The 19858-nt window shown below is 45.8% G+C and overlaps 1 protein-coding gene across 1 annotated transcript in view; it reads right to left on the bottom strand.

Moving 5' to 3' along the window:
* TECPR1 (tectonin beta-propeller repeat containing 1) overlaps positions 1 to 19858 on the bottom strand; it is a 118792-nt gene that overhangs the window by 8388 nt on the left and 90546 nt on the right. The window contains 1 exon segment of the mRNA XM_056536469.1: positions 19112 to 19218. Coding sequence (XP_056392444.1) covers positions 19112 to 19218 — 107 coding nt within the window.

The following is a 19858-nucleotide window of genomic DNA, read 5'->3' as shown; positions in this document are numbered from 1 at the left end:
CTATCCATTTGATGTATGCGCTGTAATCCTAGAAACTGTATATTCTTGGTATCCCCCGCATGATGATTATTCATATGTGTAATGAGACGGGGACATCCTTTTCCTAGATGTTCTCTAAACCTATGGAAAAGCGGACGGATAGTTTTGCCAATATAGTAAGTCTGTACGGCATGTACTAAAATCTGACTTACCGGACCTAACTGAATGGTTTTTGAGGTATATAGTTGTGTACAGAATTAACAATTTTTACAGCGGTAATTGCCTTTTGGCAAACCCTGCTGTAACCAAGTTAGTTTTCTATTACTGTATTGAAAAGCACTTCTAACTAGCTCGTCCTTTAAATTTCTCATCCTCCTGAAGGATATTATGGGGCGCTGCTCGGTCAGTTCCATCGGATCCCGGCTGGACTTTAAAACATGCCAATTCCTGTGAATGGCACGCTTAACACAGTCCGCTACAGGAACAAGGGTCTCAGGGACCAATCCAGGTATTGAGAGAGAGAGGCTCAGTAAGTGAGCCTCTCCCGGACACAATGGGCCGGACTGGAGGGTCCCTGAGACCCTTGTAAATTTTTGGTAGGTTGTACCAATTCGGTTTGGATGATGTTGAGGGTAAAGTTTTTCAGCAAATTTTCTAGGTAACACCCCTAGTTCAAAACTGTAGTTTTATTTGGTAAGTCTGAGTGGGATCCTTGTCAAGTTTTGTGTATGTAATGTGTAACAGTGTCATAACTGTCTCATGGCTTCCCGTGTGTACGCAGATTTATCTAACACAACTATATTTCCCCCTTTGTCGGCAGGCTTCAAAATAATTTTGTCATTGTTTTTTAACCGTTGAAGTGCATTATTTTCTTCATGTGATAAGTTATCCCTCGATATAGGGTAGATTAACCTCTTAACATCACGTAAAACACTAGTTTGAAAGATTTCTAAACTGGAGCGCGGTGACAAAGGGGGGAAAAATTGGATTTAACACCACCAGTAAATTCAGGGGTATCTTCCTTTTTAGGTTGGTAAGGAGGATCATCCTCCATGAGCAACTGCATAAAATCTGACACCACATTTTGATCACTCACATTGATGTTTGAGTCACAAATAAAGCCTAATGGGCCTAGTTTTGCTGGGATTTCTCCCTGGGTAACCTCCATCTCAACAGCAAGATGCTTGTCCTTAAACATTGTATATAGGTTTAACCTTCGTAGAGATTTTGCTAAATTTATTTGAAATCTTACTTCATCAAACTTATTGGATAGACAATAATTTATTTATGACTCAAACATCAATGCGAGTGATCGAAATGTGGTGTCAGATTTAATGCAGTTGCAAATGGAGGATGATCCTCCTTACCAACCTGAAAAAGGAAGATACCCCTGAATTTACTGGTGGTGTTAAATCCCGTTTCTTTCCTCCTTTGAAAGTTTTCTAAACTGGAGCCCGGTGACAAACTAGTGTTTTATGTGATGTTAAGAGCTTAATCTACCCTATATCGAGGGATAACTTATCACATGAGGAAAAGAAAGCACTTCAATGGTTAAAAAACAATGACAAAATTATTTTGAAGCCCGCTGACAAAGGGGGAAATATAGTTGTGTTAGATAAATCTGCGCACACGGGAAGCCATCAGACAGTTTACAGACCCCAATACATACACAAAACTTGACAAAGATCCCACTCAGACTTACCAAATAATACTACAGTCTCTTCTCCGAAAGTATGTTGAACTAGAGGTGTTACCTAGAAAATTGGCTTAAAAACTTTACTCTCAACATCCATCCAAACTGAATTGGTACTGCCTCCCAAAAATTCACAAGGGTCTCAGGGACCCTCCAGGCCAGCCCACTGTGTCCGGGAGAGGCTCACTTACTGAGCCTCTCTCTCTCAATACCTGGATTGGTTCCTGAGACCCTTGTTAAAATCAGTACCCTCATATCTGGCCGACACCAAAGAATGACTACAATGACAGTAGAAGACAGGAAAATATGCTCTGGCTACTATCGACGTGGTGGGGTTGTATACCCGAATACACCACAAAGATGGCATTAATGCAGTGCGTCTGTTCCTGAGACAAGCCGACAAGGATGAGGTTTGCACAGAATTCATATGTGAGGCATTGGCATTCATCTTGGAACATAATGCTTTTAGGTTTGGTGCCACCTGGTATGCCCAGAAGATGGGCACGACAATGGGCAAACCGGTGGCACCAACCAATTCTATCACTTTTCTAGCGCTATGGAAGGAGCACATCGTCTATGGTCCACAAAATCAATTCTCTAAGTATACCCATCATTGGACCAGATATATAGACGATGTGCTCCTCTCATGGACAGGCACACAAGACCAATTTGAACAGTTTATTCACTACCTTAATGGGAATGAGTACAACATGCAATTCACTGCAAATTTTGGGGATAAAAAAGAGCCGACCTGAAATAATCTGGACTTTACAACATCTTTACAGCCGGATCTATGTTATCATATTGTAACCTGGTCTTATTAATATGTAATGACTATGTTTATTATTCTATGTACTTTTATTTTCTTATTCTCAAATATCTGTTTTAAAGAAAAATGCTTTAATAAAAAAACAGTTATAAAAAAAAAAAAAGTACAATTCGTGGATCTTGAATTATGTGTCACAGAAGAGGGGATGGAGGTACAGGGTTATGAGAAACCAACAGCAACCAACGCACTATTACCCTTTAATAGTTTTCACTCCCCCAAATGTAACCCGCTCACTGCCGTATGGGCAATTTTTAAGACTAGAAAGAACAATTCAGACCATGCGGTTTTTCTCCAGCCAACATTTGTTTTAATGCAGAATAGAGGTTATAGTGAAAACATTATTGATCAAACCTTTGAGAGGGCCAACAAACAGGAAAGGAAAAATATGATCTTTGGGAAGAGCGGTAAGGAGAGGAATAAAAATAAAAATAAACGTGCAGTATTTTCCTTTGAGTTCAATCCCGTAGCGGACTGTGTTAAGCATGCCATTCACAAGAATGGACACGTTTTACAGTCCGACCAGGATCTGATGGAACAGACCGAGCAGCGCCCCATAATATCCTTCAGGAGGATGAGAAATTTAAAGGACGAGCTAGTTAGAAGTGCTTTTCAATACAGTAATAGAAAACTAACTTGGTTACAGTGATATTTGCCAAAAGGCAATTACCGCTGTAAAAATTGTTCATTCTGTACACAACTATATACCTCAAAAGCCATTCAGTTAGGTCCGGTAAGACATACAGTGTCATATTTTATTACATGCCGTACAGACTTTGTAGTCTATGCTATCATTTACCCGTGCTTGAAATACTATATTGGCAAAACTATTCGTCCGCTTTTCCATAGGTTTAGAGAACATCTATATTCGTTACGCACAGGAAAAGGATGTCCCCGGTTCATTACACATATGAATAATCATCATGCGGGGGATACCAAGAATATACAGTTTGGATAGCGGATTGGATAGACATAACAGGTTGCTTTAAGCAGAAGCAACCTGGATTTTACAGACAAATGCAACTGGTATCTTAGGTCTAAATGACCGCAATGATCTGTCCTCATTTTTGTAAAATTATTTATTTATGTTTTTTGTATATTCATGTGTTTCTATTACAGGAAAATGTGAAAAAATTGTTGGTGGTGGTGTTAAATCCAATTTTTCCCCCCTTTGTCACCGCGCTCCAGTTTAGAAATCTTTCAAACTAGTGTTTTACGTGATGTTAAGAGGTTAATCTACCCTATATCGAGGGATAACTTATCACATGAAGAAAATAATGCACTTCAACGGTTAAAAAACAATGACAAAATTATTTTGAAGCCTGCCGACAAAGGGGGAAATATAGTTGTGTTAGATAAATCTGCGTACACACGGGAAGCCATGAGACAGTTATGACACTGTTACACATTACATACACAAAACTTGACAAGGATCCCACTCAGACTTACCAAATAAAACTACAGTTTTGAACTAGGGGTGTTACCTAGAAAATTTGCTGAAAAACTTTACCCTCAACATCATCCAAACCGAATTGGTACAACCTACCAAAAATTTACAAGGGTCTCAGGGACCCTCCAGTCCGGCCCATTGTGTCCGGGAGAGGCTCACTTACTGAGCCTCTCTCTCTCAATACCTGGATTGGTCCCTGAGACCCTTGTTCCTGTAGCGGACTGTGTTAAGCGTGCCATTCACAGGAATTGGCATGTTTTAAAGTCCAGCCGGGATCCGATGGAACTGACCGAGCAGCGCCCCATAATATCCTTCAGGAGGATGAGAAATTTAAAGGACGAGCTAGTTAGAAGTGCTTTTCAATACAGTAATAGAAAACTAACTTGGTTACAGCAGGGTTTGCCAAAAGGCAATTACCGCTGTAAAAATTGTTAATTCTGTACACAACTATATACCTCAAAAACCATTCAGTTAGGTCCGGTAAGTCAGATTTTAGTACATGCCGTACAGACTTACTATATTGGCAAAACTATCCGTCCGCTTTTCCATAGGTTTAGAGAACATCTAGGAAAAGGATGTCCCCGTCTCATTACACATATGAATAATCATCATGCGGGGGATACCAAGAATATACAGTTTGGATAGCGGATTGGATAGACATAACAGGTTGCTTTAAGCAGAAGCAACCTGGATTTTACAGACAAATGCAACTGGTATCTTAGGTCTAAATGACCGCAATGATCTGTCCTCATTTTTGTAAAATTATTTATTTATGTTTTTTGTATATTCATGTGTTTCTATTACAGGAAAATGTGAAAAAATTGTTATATGGATTTTTATATGTATTTTTTATTCATTTGTTACGTATACACACGTGGGTTTAATTAAGTGTTGGAGACAATTGGTGCTCAGTGGGTTAAATAGGGTGTTCCCACACTATCTTGAGAAAGCGTTCTTGCTAACATGAAACTGTTGGTATAGTGTGTTCCTCTCTGCTTCAAGGCAATAAAGAAGCAGTTTTAATTGATCCTGGCATGCCGCCTGCTAATTTCTTATCCTCATATTACTGTGGACTTACTGTTTTGGGCGAGCACCGGATTGCTACTGTGGAGAGGAGGTTTCCACTAGTCCCGAGCCCTATCCCATTGCACAGGAAGGTCGGAGGGGTGCATGCATTTTTTCTTATTTGCTGGTACAATGCCCCTTTAAAACCGAGGTGACAACTAATGCGGAAAAGTGTTATCAAAAGTATTTAAGGCGGTATAGCAATAGTAAAACTGGACCAGTGTGAAAAGGCTGTTTGTGAACAAAAGAGGGTCTGTTTTTTTTCCCTTCCCAGAAGCAGCACCACACGTTTGCAGGCTTTGTCTGGTATTAAAGGGGAATTTTTTTTTCTTCAGCCTTTGAGCCCATGATGTCAAGTTATAATACTGTGTAATATGCTTCTATTACCTCTGGGCACTGGTTTGTCCCATTTTTATGCACAGGACCAACACCCAGAAGTGCTGTAGTGCAAGTTCTTTTATTTAACTGTTGTCCCTGACCTTTCCCAGCATTCCTGTGGCCAGAGACAATATATCATAAGTCATATGGTCTCAATAGGGGCAGCCCTTCCAGGTGTGGGTCAAGTGTATGAAAATGGATTAATACGATAACAACAATGCCCAATATGAACATATATATTGTGAGACAGTGACAGGAGGAGTTATTGAGGGAATGTATATCTCTCCTAGGATGCCCTCCTATGAGGCTTTAGGCAGTTTGTGGGCAGATATGTTTCACCGAAAGGCCTGGGTTCGGTGAAGGAAAACTGACAGTTTTATGTGTCAGTGATATTATGTTACTGACACTTCCTAGCTGTAGTATAGTGGATCCAACCCGCTTAGTCCGGGTCGGTTTTTCCTGGAGTGACCAAGTGATGGGTGGAAGGTCACTCCCATCTACCAGGTGAGGCTGAGTGCATGCTCTTTAAAGCCTGGGTCTGCAGGCCTGTGTGCGGCTGCTGCTTGAATGCTAAGAAACTAGGGATGTCCCGATACCGATACTAGTATCGGTATCAGGGCCGATACCAGGTATTTGCATGGTATCGGGGACTCGTCTAATGTCCCCATTACTAAATCCGATACCTGGTGGAGTGCTGGGCTCCGGTGCCCCGTTCTGCCATCCGCATCACTGCTGCTGCCCCGTTCTGCAGTCCGCATCATGGCGTCTTATGGAGGAGCATGTGACACACGTCACTCTACTGCGCCCAGCGTAACGCTACAGAGGAAGCAGAGTGATGTGTATGTCACATGCTCCTGCATAAGACACCATGATGCCGACGGCAGAAAGGGGCAGCGGCAGTGATGAGTACGGGGCTGCAGAGCGGCGACACCGGACAGGTGCAAGTGAGAAACTACAAGGGGGGTCCTGCTGGCTACAAGGGGAGGTGTGCTATCTGCAAGGGGTGGGGGTGTCTGCTGGCTACAAGGGGGAGGCCTGCTATCTACAAGGGGGGTCCTCCTATCTACAAGGGGGAGGCCTGCTATCTACAAGGGGGGGGGTTCTGCGGTTTACAGGGGGGCTGCTACTAATGTCTGCACCTATCTATACTTCCTACTTTTAAAGGCAATCTTACAGCAGAATCACTTGCACTAACTTGAATTTATAAGTAGATAGTGCAGGTGACCTGGTTCCTATCGCTGCTCACCATGTGATCATCAGCACAATCGCTCCGGAGACATCGGTTTCGCGCCAATGCAAATTCCCTGTTCTGCCCAATGGAGAAGAGAGAAATCTTGGCTCATGCTACAGCAGCCACCTCCATTGTACACAATAAGGAACCCACATAACAGCAGGGTAAGCAGCGCCAGAAACTGCGTCACCCTTGTGTCAGATTCCCTTTAAAATAAAAGTACTCATACTTGCTATCGGTGAGTACTAGAATTAAAGTATCGATACTCGTACTCAGTCTTAAAAAAAAAATGGTATCGGGACAATGTTGTAAGTGGCCGTGTTCTTCTGTTTGTTTCAGGTACGGGGGAACTTTGTGCGTCTTTGGTACAGTTAGGGTTGTTCCTTGTTTAGGTAAAGCTCAGCCGAGCAGGTTTTTATTTTGGATGCTTGGCCTGACATTAAGGCTGTATTGTTGTGTTGACATTTAAAATAAACCCAGGCACAGCCTGGACTTGGACTTTATTTACAGTGTCTCTGTCTCTACATGTGAAGCCCAGGCTGCCAATCAACATTTGATGCTATCCCTTCCACATATGGTGGAGGATGCGGGCATTGAGATTCGTAAAAGAGACATACACGTGTTAATGGACATTTGCAACAACCATTGCTAAGGACAACGGCGGTTGGAAAAAGTGTTGAAAATGTATGTCCTGGGTAAAAACTGCAGCTGAGCAACAATCAGAGAAGGCCAGGATGGATGAACTTTTAAAACAGCTTATCCAGGCTAACAATAACCTCCAGCTGATGAAAGCAGACCAGCAGAAAGTACATGAGGAGGCCATGCGTGCCCAGGCGGAAATCAATGCCCTGCTTATAGAGGCTAACCAGCTCGCTTTAAAGGAGCAGCAGCACATTAACAAGCAGCTCCAACAGCAAGTCCTGGCTGTGGTGCAAAACGTGCAGAGGCTGCCAAGCTTGCTTCCCACCACTCGAGCTGCAGTGCAGACGTCCATGCAGAAAATTACGCACACTGATGATGTTGAGGCTTATCTCATGGTCTTCGAATGAGTGGCAGAGCGAGAGAAATTACCTGTGGCTCAGTGGGCTAAGGTAGTGGCCCCTTTCCAGACCAGCGAGCCACAGAAAGCCTAATTTAACCTTGGCGAGCAGGATGTCCAGGACTACACTAAATTAAAGGGGAGATCCTGGCTCGTTTGGGGGTGAACACCAACGTGCGGGCCTGAAGTGTGCATAACTGGACCTCCTTTTATCACCTGCCAGCACACTCCCAGATGTATGACCTAGTCCACCTGGTGAAAAAATGGCTACAGCCAGGGGAGTCTACACCAGCACAGATGGTGGAAAAGGTGGTTCTGAACAAGTTTGTTCCCTCTAGGACCCTTAAGGACTCCTTTTGCGCCACCAATTCTATTTTTTTAAATAACATCATCAGTTTTTCCCCAAAAATCTACAGCAAAACCCCCAAAAAATCATTGTGCGACACCATTTAAAAAAAAATCACCATTTTGTAAATTTTGGGGGCTTCCGTTTCTATGCAGCGGATTTTTCGGTAAAAATGACACCTTCTCTTTATTCTGTATGTCCATACGATTAAAATGATACCCTACTTTTATAGGCTTGATTTTGTCTTACTTCTGGAAAAAATCATAACTACATGCACAAAATTAATACATTTAAAAATGTCCTTTTCTGACCCCTATAAAATGTTTTTATTTTTCCGCATATGGGGATGTTTGAGGGCTTATTTTTTGCGCCGTGATCTAAAGTTTTTATCGGTACCATTTTTGTTTTGATCTGACTTTTTAAACTTTTTTAATACTTTTCAAACTTTGGAATTTTTTTAACCTGTATGCCATTGGCCGTGAGGTTTAATTAACAATATACTTTTATCCTTCAGACATTAACGCACGCGACGATACCACATATGTTTATATTTATTTCTATTTACATAGTTTTTTTTTAATGGGAAAAGTGGGATGATTCAGACTTCTATTAGGGAAGAGGTTAAATCACATTTATTAACACTTTATTTATTAACACTTTTTCCATAGGGAATTCTGAGATTGCACACACTGATTTCCCACACTGATCACTGCCATGCAATAGCATGGCGTTGATCAGTGTTATTGCCACACGACTACTCCTGCTTGGATCTCAGGCACGGAGCAGTCATTCGGCGATCGGACAGCGAGGAGGCAGGTAGGGATCATCCTCGCATCCTGCACGCTGTTCAGGATGCCGCAATTTTACCATGGCGGTCCCGAACAGCACGACTGAGCTGCCGGGAAGGTTTCACTTTCACTTCAGATGCAGCGATCAACTTTGACCGCCGCGTCTGAAGGGTTAATACTGGGCATCACCGTGATCAGTAATGTCCGGTATTAGCCGCTGGTTATGGCCATTGATGGCCGCCGGGACCGGCCCGATAACGCGGGAACCGGCGTGGGATGTAAATATATGTCCTGCGTCATTAAGGGGTTAAAATAAACCCAGGTAAAATAAACCCAGGTACAGCCTGGACTTGGACTTTACCTACAGTGTCCCGGTCTCTACATGTGAAGCCCAGGCTGCCAATCGGTATTTGATGCTATCCCTTCCACAATATGCTTTTGTTTTTATTATACTACTTTTATTTACAAAATAAATATGCCCTATTCATTACTGACCACTATAACTTTTTTTATTTTTCTGTCCGTGGAGCTATAATTTTTGCACAGTGATCTATAGTTGTTATTGGTACCATGTTGGTTTAGGGTTAGTGTAAACTAGAAAAAAAAACAAGGGCAGAATATAAAATATGTTATACAGTCCTAACCTCAGTATCGGAGGAAAAGGATTTAGGGGTCATTATTTTAGAATACTTAAAGACAATGTCATAGGAGGAGATTTATCAAAACCTGTCCAGAGGAAAAGTTGCTGAGTTGTCCAAGCAACCAATCAGTTTGCTTCTTTCATTTTTTAAAGGCCTCTGAAAAATCAGTCAACTTTCCCTCTGGGGCATGTTTTGATAAATCTCTCCTATAGAACAGCAGGAAATGCTAACAGAATGTTTGGAAGTATAGGGAGAGATATTGGCAGTATAAAGAGGGAAGTGCTCATGGGTGTATAGGGAGAGGTATTAGCAGTAGAGACGGAACTGTTCACGCTGCTGTACGGAGCACTGGTAAGACCTCATTTGGAGTATTGTGCACAGTACTGGAGAATATAGAAGGATACAGAAGGATATAGATACTTTAGAAAGAGTTGCGAGAAGAGCTACTAAACTAGTACATGGACTGCAGGATAAAACTACTGAGGACTATGGGCTTAGCACTACCTACAGAGGGGTTAGGGAGCCCCTTCTGACAATTCCTTTTCGTCAGGCCCGGTGGAAGAAGTCTAATTGCTGCAGGCAACTTTCCAGAGCAGGCAAGGAAGAAAAACACAGCTGTGCACAGATTTTATGTATTCAGTTAAAAGAACGCGGATGTAACTAGCAGAACAAGTTCTCAAAATGAGAAGCTACCTGAGGTATCTTCCAAACTTTAGATTAAGGCGAAACAGACATAAGAATTCATTTAGAGCTGCATTGGATAAGCTTTACAGAAGGATAGAAGATCCAGGTAGAATAGAAGCACAGGTCATCTTGTGAACTCCCCACCACCAGAATGCATGGACTCCAGCTTTGGTGTCCACTTGTTTGACCGATTTAATGCTTCTTTACAATGCTTGTCCTAAAGAAGACCGGGAAGCTACCCCGAATTGTCTATCTTTTATTAAATATTTGTATACTCCATAAAAGAAAAGTTCTGGAAAATCTTTTCTTAGGACTTTGCATTTTGCCATACCACTCCTGGAAATCTATGGATAAACAGACAACTGGGTGTAATCATCCCCTTTCCTATGCAGTGCTGACTATGTTGTGGTGATTTACAGGAGGAATAACAGAGAAACAACTTGCAGAGTTTAGGAATAATAGTAGTACTAGTAATAAGTAATGTTGTACGGACATTTTTTTATAGTCCAATAAACAACTACAGGGCCGAGACGCAATCTGCACAACAATGTTAGAGAGAGGCAGAAAAAGATAAAGCTAAAACTGGGACCTTAACAATAAGATTTTAGACTCTATGATTAATCCCTTTGAGCGTGAAACGCGTTAGAGATCTGCGTGTCAGTGTCTGTTGAAGTTGGAGGAATCATGCCTCTAATAAAGCTTCAGCATTGAATATTTTAAACCTAAGGTGATGGACATCCTTTCTTCTTAAATACAAGTTGGAGCCGGAAGCGGGTCCGGCGGGTCCGTGCACAGGGGCATCACATCGGAGAGGATGAGCAGTCTCTTTGTATCCTGTTCACTATATAATCTCGCCACAACTGTTTCAAGAAGTGGAAAAAAAATCCTGCAGACTGACAGTCAGGTAAAAGTCCTGCAGAGAACAGAGGGGTCAATTTATTGATGATCTGTTCTGTTTTTTGGCTGCTAAATGGATGAGATTTGATAAGGTGGTCAAATGGGGGTGGCTTGACAATATACATGTCTTACTGCACACAGAGCAGGAGGAGGCTTCACCTGCAGCCCGATGTCTTACTGCATGACACAGGACACTGAAAAGGGGGTCATGGCTTAGCTGCTGTGACATAGTGAGACTTCTTTACATATGTCTTAGTTTTAACTGCAATATGAGACAAATCTGTCACCTTCCCACACTAACAATCTAAACAGAGCCATGATTTTGTAGGTTTAGTGAATATATATATATATATATATTTATATATCTTATGCTACTAAAGCTGATGTGCAAATTAAGCAATGCGCCAAGTCTACTTCCTGCATCTGGTCTTGCAGTTTCTATCCCTGATCCTTATTACGTCTTTAATATTGAAAGGGTCTATGTACAACATGAAGACAAGTGTAACAGTTCTTGAATTTTAAAGGTCTTTAATAGATCCCAGCTCACTCAGTAAATGCATTAGAATTCTTTAAAAGCTTGTGGTCATACAAGAGGATCACAGTTTTTCACTTCTTTTGGGCAGGTGAGGAGCAGTGCCTGGTTTCCTCCAGACATGATGCTGCCCCCACCATGCTTCACTGTAGGGATGGTATTGGGCAGGTCATGGGCAGTGCCAGGTTTCCTCCAGACATGATGCTGCCCCCACCATGATAACTGTAGGGATGGTATTGGGCAGGTGATGGGCAGTGCCTGGTTTCCTCCAGACATGATGCTGCCTCCACCATGATCACTGTAGGGATGGTATTGGGCAGGTCATGGGCAGTGCCAGGTTTCCTCCAGACATGATGCTGCCCCCACCATGATCACTGTAGGGATGGTATTGGGCAGGTGATGGGCAGTGCCAGGTTTCCTCCAGACATGATGCTGCCCCCACCATGATCACTGTAGGGATGGTATTGGGCAGGTGATGGGCAGTGCCTGGTTTCCCCCAGACATGATGCTGCCTCCACCATGATCACTGTAGGGATGGTATTGGGCAGGTGATGGGCAGTGCCTGGTTTCCTCCAGACATGATGCTGCCCCCACCATGATCACTGTAGGCATGGTATTGGGCAGGTGATGGGCAGTGCCATGTTTCCTCCAGACATGATGCTGCCCCCACCATGATCACTGTAGGGATGGTATTGGGCAGGTGATGGGCAGTGCCTGGTTTCCTCCAGACATGATGCTGCCCCCACCATGATCACTATAGGGATGGCATTGGGCAGGTGATGGGCAGTGCCTGGTTTCCTCCAGATATGATGCTGCCCTCACCATGATCACTGTAGGGATGGTATTGGGCAGGTGATGGGCGGTGCCTGGTTTCCTCAAGACATGATGCTGCCCCCATCATGATCACTGTAGGGATGGTATTGGGCAGGTGATGGGCAGTGCCTGTGTCACGATTCGGCTGGCAGGAGGTGGATCCTCTGTGCCAGAGAGGGATTGGCGTGGACCGTGCTAGTGGACCGGTTCTAAGTTGCTACTGGTTTTCACCAGAGCCCGCCGCAAAGCGGGATGGTCTTGCAGCGGCGGTAGCAACCAGGTCGTATCCACTAGCAACGGCTCAACCTCTCTGACTGCTGAAGATAGGCGCGGTACAAGGGAGTAGACAAGAGCAAGGTCGGACGTAGCAGAAGGTCGGGGCAGGCAGCAAGGATCGTAGCCAGGGGCAACGGCAGGAGGTCTGGAACACAGGCTAGGAACACACTGGGAAACGCTTTCACTGGCACGATGGCAACAAGATCCGGCAAGGAAGGGAAGGGGAAGTGAGGTTATATAGGGAAGTGCACAGGTGAATAAACTAATTAAACCAACTGCGCCAATCAGCGGCGCAGTGGCCCTTTAAATCGTAGAGACCCGGCGCGCGCGCGCCCTAAGGAGCGGGGCCGCGCGCGCCGGGACAGGACCGACGGAGAGCGAGTCAGGTACGGGAGCCGGGGTGCGCATCGCGAGCGGGCGCCACCCGCATCGCGAATCGCATCCCGGCTGGAAGAGGTATCGCAGCGCACCCGGTCAGCAGGTCTGACCGGGGTGCTGCGATTGCGAGGATGTTGCGAGCGCTCCGGGGAGGAGCGGGGACCCGGAGCGCTCGGCGTAACAGTACCCCCCCCCTTGGGTCTCCCCCTCTTCTTGGAGCCTGAGAACCTGAGGACCAGACTTTTGTCTAGGATATTGTCCTCAGGTTCCCAGGATCTCTCTTCAGGACCACAGCCCTCCCAATCTACCAAAAAAAATCTTTTTCCTCTGACCGTCTTGGAGGCCAGTATCTCCTTTACGGAGATGTCGTCAGAAGAACCGGAAACAGGAGTGGGAGAAACAAGTTTGGGAGAGAAACGGTTGATGATGAGTGGTTTAAGGAGAGAGACATGGAAGGCATTGGGAATACGAAGAGAAGGAGGAAGAAGGAGTTTGTAAGAGACAGGATTAATCTGGCACAAGACTTTGAAAGGACCAAGATAGCGTGGTCCCAGTTTGTAACTGGGGACACGAAAGCGGACATATTTAGCGGAGAGCCATACCTTGTCTCCGGGAGCAAAAATGGGGGGGTTCTTCTTTTCTTATCGGCAAACCTTTTCATGCGGGATGAAGCCTGTAAAAGAGAATTTTGGGTCTCTTTCCATATGGTGGAAAGATCACGAGTTACTTCATCCACAGCGGGCAAACCAGAGGGCAAGGGAGTAGGGAGGGGGGGAAGAGGGTGACGGCCGTACACCACGAAAAATGGGGACTTAGCAGAAGATTCAGAGACTCTGAAGTTGTATGAGAATTCGGCCCATGGTAGAAGATCTGCCCAGTCATCCTGGCGGGAGGAAACAAAATGCCGTAAATAGTCACCCAGGACCTGGTTAATTCTTTCTACTTGCCCATTGGATTGGGGATGATAAGAAGAAGAGAAGTTTAATTTAATCTTGAGCTGTTTACAGAGGGCCCTCCAGAATTTAGACACGAATTGGACGCCTCTATCCGAGACGATCTGCGTGGGCAAACCGTGAAGACGAAAAATGTGTACAAAAAATTGTTTTGCCAACTGAGGCGCTGAAGGAAGACCAGGAAGAGGAATAAAATGTGCCATCTTGGAAAATCGATCAACGACCACCCAAACAACAGTGTTGCCACGGGATGGGGGTAGGTCAGTAATAAAGTCCATACCAATCAGTGACCAAGGCTGTTCGGGGACAGGCAGAGGATGAAGGAGACCAGCAGGCTTCTGGCGAGGAGTCTTATCCCGGGCACAGACAGTACAGGCCCGCACAAAATCAACAACATCCGTCTTCAGAGTCGGCCACCAATAGAAACGAGAGATGAGTTGCAGGGACTTTTTGATGCCCCCATGGCCTGCGAGGTGGGAGGAGTGACCCCATCTGAGAATCCCGAGACGTTGGCGTGGAGAAACGAAGGTCTTCCCTGGAGGAGTTTGCCTGATGGAGGCTGGGGAAGTGGAGATCAGACAGTCAGGAGGAATGATGTGTTGCGGAGAGACCTCTGCTTCCGAGGCATCCGAGGAACGAGAGAGGGCATCGGCCCTAATGTTCTTGTCGGCAGGGCGAAAATGAATTTCAAAGTTAAAACGGGCAAAGAACAACGACCACCTGGCCTGGCGAGGGTTCAGCCGTTGGGCAGACTGGAGATAGGAGAGATTCTTGTGATCGGTGTAAATGATAACTGGAAATTTTGATCCCTCCAGCAGATGTCTCCATTCCTCAAGTGCCAATTTAATGGCCAGTAGTTCTCGATCCCCGATGGAGTAGTTTCTCTCCGCCGGAGAGAAGGTCCTAGAAAAAAAACCACAAGTAACAGTATGCCCGGAAGAATTTTTTTGTAGAAGGACCGCTCCAGCTCCCACTGAGGAGGCATCTACCTCCAATAGGAAGGGTTTAGATGGGTCAGGTCTGGAGAGCACGGGAGCAGAAGAAAAGGCAGACTTGAGCCGTTTAAATGCGTCTTCCGCTTGGGGAGACCAGGACTTGGGATTGGCATTTTTCTTGGTTAAAGCCACGATAGGAGCTACAATGGTGGAAAAGTGTGGAATAAATTGTCTGTAATAATTGGCGAACCCCAAAAAACGTTGGATAGCACGGAGTCCGGAGGGGCGTGGCCAATCCAAGACGGCAGAGAGTTTATCCGGGTCCATTTGTAATCCCTGGCCAGAGACCAAGTATCCTAGGAAAGGAAGAGATTGACATTCAAACAGACATTTCTCCATTTTGGCATAAAGTTGATTGTCTCGAAGTCTCTGAAGAACCATGCGGACATGCTGGCGGTGTTCTTCTAAGTTGGCAGAAAAAATCAGAATATCGTCCAGATACACAACAACACAGGAATATAAGAGATCACGAAAAATTTCATTAACAAAGTCTTGGAAGACGGCAGGGGCGTTGCACAGGCCAAAGGGCATGACCAGATACTCAAAGTGTCCATCTCTGGTGTTAAATGCAGTCTTCCATTCGTCCCCCTCCCTGATGCGGATGAGATTATAAGCACCTCTTAAGTCCAGTTTGGTAAAGATGTGGGCACCTTGAAGGCGATCAAAGAGTTCTGAGATAAGAGGTAGAGGGTAGCGGTTCTTTACCGTGATTTTATTAAGTCCGCGGTAATCAATGCAAGGACGCAGGGAGCCATCTTTTTTGGACACAAAAAAAAATCCAGCTCCGGCAGGAGAGGAGGATTTGCGGATAAACCCCTTTTTTAAATTTTCCTGGATGTATTCAGACATAGCAAGAGTCTCTGGAGCGGACAGAGGATAAATTCTGCCCCGGGGTGGAGTAGTGCCCGGGAGGAGGTCAATAGGACAGTCATAAGGCCTGTGAGGAGGTAAAGTCTCAGCTTGCTTTTTGCAAAATACGTCAGCATAGTCCATATAAGCCTTAGGGAGACCGGTTACAGGGGGAACCACAGGGTCACGGCAGGGAGTACTGGGAACCGGTTTAAGACAGTCCTTGAAACAAGAAGTACCCCAGCTCTTGATTTCTCCTGTGGACCAATCAAGGGTTGGGGAATGGCGTTGAAGCCACGGTAATCCAAGGAGAATTTCGGAAGTGCAATTGGAGAGGACCAAAAACTCAATTTTTTCGTGATGAGGTCCGATGCACATTAGGAGGGGTTCCGTGCGGTAACGCACGGTACAGTCCAATCTTTGATTGTTAACACAATTGATGTAGAGGGGTCTGGCGAGACTGGTCACCGGGATGTTGAACCTGTTGATGAGAGAGGCCAAAATAAAATTTCCTGCAGATCCGGAGTCCAAGAAGGCCATAGTAGAGAAGGAGAAGATGGAGGAAGATATCCGCACAGGCATAGTAAGGCGTGGAGAAGCAGAGTAGACATCAAGAACTGTCTCCCCTTTGTGCGGAGTCAGCGTACGTCTTTCCAGGCGGGGAGGACGGATAGGACAATCCTTCAGGAAGTGTTCGGTACCGGCACAGTACAGGCACAGATTCTCCATGCGGCGTTGTGTCCTCTCTTGAGGTGTCAAGCGAGACCGGTCAACTTGCATAGCCTCCACGGCGGGAGGCACAGGAACGGATTGCAGAGGACCAGAGGAGAGAGGAGCCGGGGAGAAAAAACGCCTCGTACGAACAAAGTCCATATCCTGGCGGAGCTCCTGACGCCTTTCGGAAAAACGCATGTCAATGCGAGTGGCTAGATGAATAAGTTCATGCAGGTTAGCAGGAATTTCTCGTGCGGCCAGAACATCTTTAATGTTGCTGGATAGGCCTTTTTTAAAGGTCGCGCAGAGGGCCTCATTATTCCAAGATAATTCGGAAGCAAGAGTACGGAATTGGATGGCGTACTCGCCAACGGAAGAATTACCCTGGACCAGGTTCAGCAGGGCAGTCTCAGCAGAAGAGGCTCGGGCAGGTTCCTCAAAGACACTTCGAATCTCCGTGAAGAAGGAGTGTACAGAGGCAGTGATGGGGTCATTGCGGTCCCAGAGCGGTGTGGCCCATGACAGAGCTTTTCCGGACAGAAGGCTGACTACGAAAGCCACCTTAGACCTTTCAGTAGGAAACTGGTCCGACATCATCTCCAAGTGCAGGGAACATTGTGAAAGAAAGCCACGGCAAAACTTAGAGTCCCCATCAAATTTATCCGGCAAGGATAGTCGTAGGCCAGAAGCGGCCACTCGCTGCGGAGGAGGTGCAGGAGCTGGCGGAGGAGATGATTGCTGGAGCTGTGGTAGTAGCTGCTGTAGCATCACGGTCAGTTGAGACAGCTGGTGGCCTTGTTGCGCTATCTGTTGCGACTGCTGGGCGACCACCGTGGTGAGGTCGGCGACAACTGGCAGTGGAACTTCAGCGGGATCCATGGCCGGATCTACTGTCACGATTCGGCTGGCAGGAGGTGGATCCTCTGTGCCAGAGAGGGATTGGCGTGGACCGTGCTAGTGGACCGGTTCTAAGCTGCTACTGGTTTTCACCAGAGCCCGCCGCAAAGCGGGATGGTCTTGCAGCGGCGGTAGCAACCAGGTCGTATCCACTAGCAACGGCTCAACCTCTCTGACTGCTGAAGATAGGCGCGGTACAAGGGAGTAGACAAGAGCAAGGTCGGACGTAGCAGAAGGTCGGGGCAGGCAGCAAGGATCGTAGTCAGGGGCAACGGCAGGAGGTCTGGAACACAGGCTAGGAACACACTGGGAAACGCTTTCACTGGCACGATGGCAACAAGATCCGGCAAGGAAGGGAAGGGGAAGTGAGGTTATATAGGGAAGTGCACAGGTGAATACACTAATTAAACCAACTGCGCCAATCAGCGGTGCAGTGGCCCTTTAAATCGTAGAGACCCGGCGCGCGCGCCCTAAGGAGCGGGGCCGCGCGCGCCGGGACAGGACCGACGGAGAGCGAGTCAGGTACGGGAGCCGGGGTGCGCATCGCGAGCGGGCGCCACCCGCATCGCGAATCGCATCCCGGCTGGAAGAGGTATCGCAGCGCACCCGGTCAGCAGGTCTGACTGGGGTGCTGCGATTGCGAGGATGTTGCGAGCGCTCCGGGGAGGAGCGGGGACCCGGAGCGCTCGGCGTAACAGCCTGGTTTTCTTCAGACATGATGCTGCCCCCACCATGATCACTGTAGGGATGGTATTGGGCAGGTGATGGGCAGTGCCTGGTTTCCTCCAGACATGATGCTTCCCTCACCATCCTTCACTGTAGGGATGGTATTGGGCAGGTAATGGGCAGTGCCTGGTTTCCTTCAGACATTATGCTGCCCCCACCATGATCACTGTAGGGATGGTATTGGGCAGGTGATGGGCAGTGCCAGGTTTACTCCAGACATTATGCTGCCCCCACCATGATCACTGTAGGGATGGTATTGGGCAGGTGATGGGCAGAGCCTGGTTTCCCCCAGACATGATGCTGCCCCCACCATGATAACTGTAGGGATGGTATTGGGCAGGTGATGGGCAGTGCCTGGTTTCCTCCAGAAATGAGGCTGCCCCCACCATGATCACTGTAGGGATGGTATTGGGCAGGTGATGGGCAGTGCCTGGTTTCCTCCAGACATGTTGCTGCCCCCACCATGATCACTGTAGGGATGGTATTGGGCAGGTGATGGGCAGTGCCTGGTTTCCTCCAGACATGTTGCTGCCCCCACCATGATCACAGTAGGGATGGTATTGGGCAGGTGAGGAGTAGTGTCTGGTTTCCTCCACACAAGATGCTTGTAAACGAGGCCATAAACTTTAATCTTGGTTTCATCAGACCAGAGAATCTTGTTTTTCACAGTCTTTTGGATGTTTTGCAAACTGCAGGCGGCTTTCACAAGTCTTTCACTGAGGAAAGGCTTCTGTCAGGCCACTCTGCTTGTCAAGTGTCATAGCAAGGGGTCTGAATACTCTCTGAACGCATTGTATGCCATAAATAAATAAATGTGAGGTTGTGATTAGAGCAGATACTGAAACTTTTTTCTAATTTATTTTTTATTTTATTTTTTGTACATTGTCATGGAGGCAGCCATCTTGCCTCCTCCTCAGTTACTATGTAACAACTTGTTACAATACAGATAGACAGTACATACCTGATCAAGAGGCCCTACAGAAACCTTGCGAATGTTGTTTGACACATGTTCCCAGGCAGATCCCTGAGGGTAACTTGGTGTGACCCCATGTCGAAACCATAAATTGCCTAATAGGAAAATAAAAATGTGCTGTAACAACCTATTAAAATAATATTACATAATATATCTTGGAGAAATATAAATTCAATATCTACCTAACAACACATGGGGAGAGGAAAAGTTGCCGAGTTGCCCATAGCAACCAATCAAATTGCTTCTTCCATTTTTCACAGGCCTCTTTGAAAATGAAAGAAGCGATCTGATTGGTTGCTACGGGCAACTCAGCCACTTTTCCTCTGGACAGGTTTTAATAAATCTCCCCCATAATCACCACAGGACCCCTTATCTGGTGTATGCTATTCCGGTCAATATTGCTACAATAAACACAACAAGGCTGAATTATCCGCCCCATAATCTGGTTATGCTTTTTGTAGATTCTGCATTGGTATGGAGGAAATCTGCTGAAATAATGTGGAAGAAATCTGTAATGTGGTACAGCATATTTGCAGCACATTTAAAAACCCACAAAATTTGCACAGTTTTCTTTCCAGACGATGCTAAATTGTATTGTGCATATAAATGTGTCCTATACAGTGTCAGGGCTTATGCTTACTGTGTTAACTTCTTTTCTTTAATGATTTCTCTTATATAATAATTTAATATTTTGTTAATTTCTGGTAAGATATGGTATGTTTAGTTCTGTAATTA

This window comes from Hyla sarda, chromosome 8, assembly GCF_029499605.1.
Source record: "Hyla sarda isolate aHylSar1 chromosome 8, aHylSar1.hap1, whole genome shotgun sequence".
NCBI classification, from domain to species: Eukaryota; Metazoa; Chordata; class Amphibia; order Anura; family Hylidae; genus Hyla; species Hyla sarda.
Note: the sequence above shows the minus strand (reverse complement) of the source record. Positions and strands in the feature narration are given on the sequence as shown.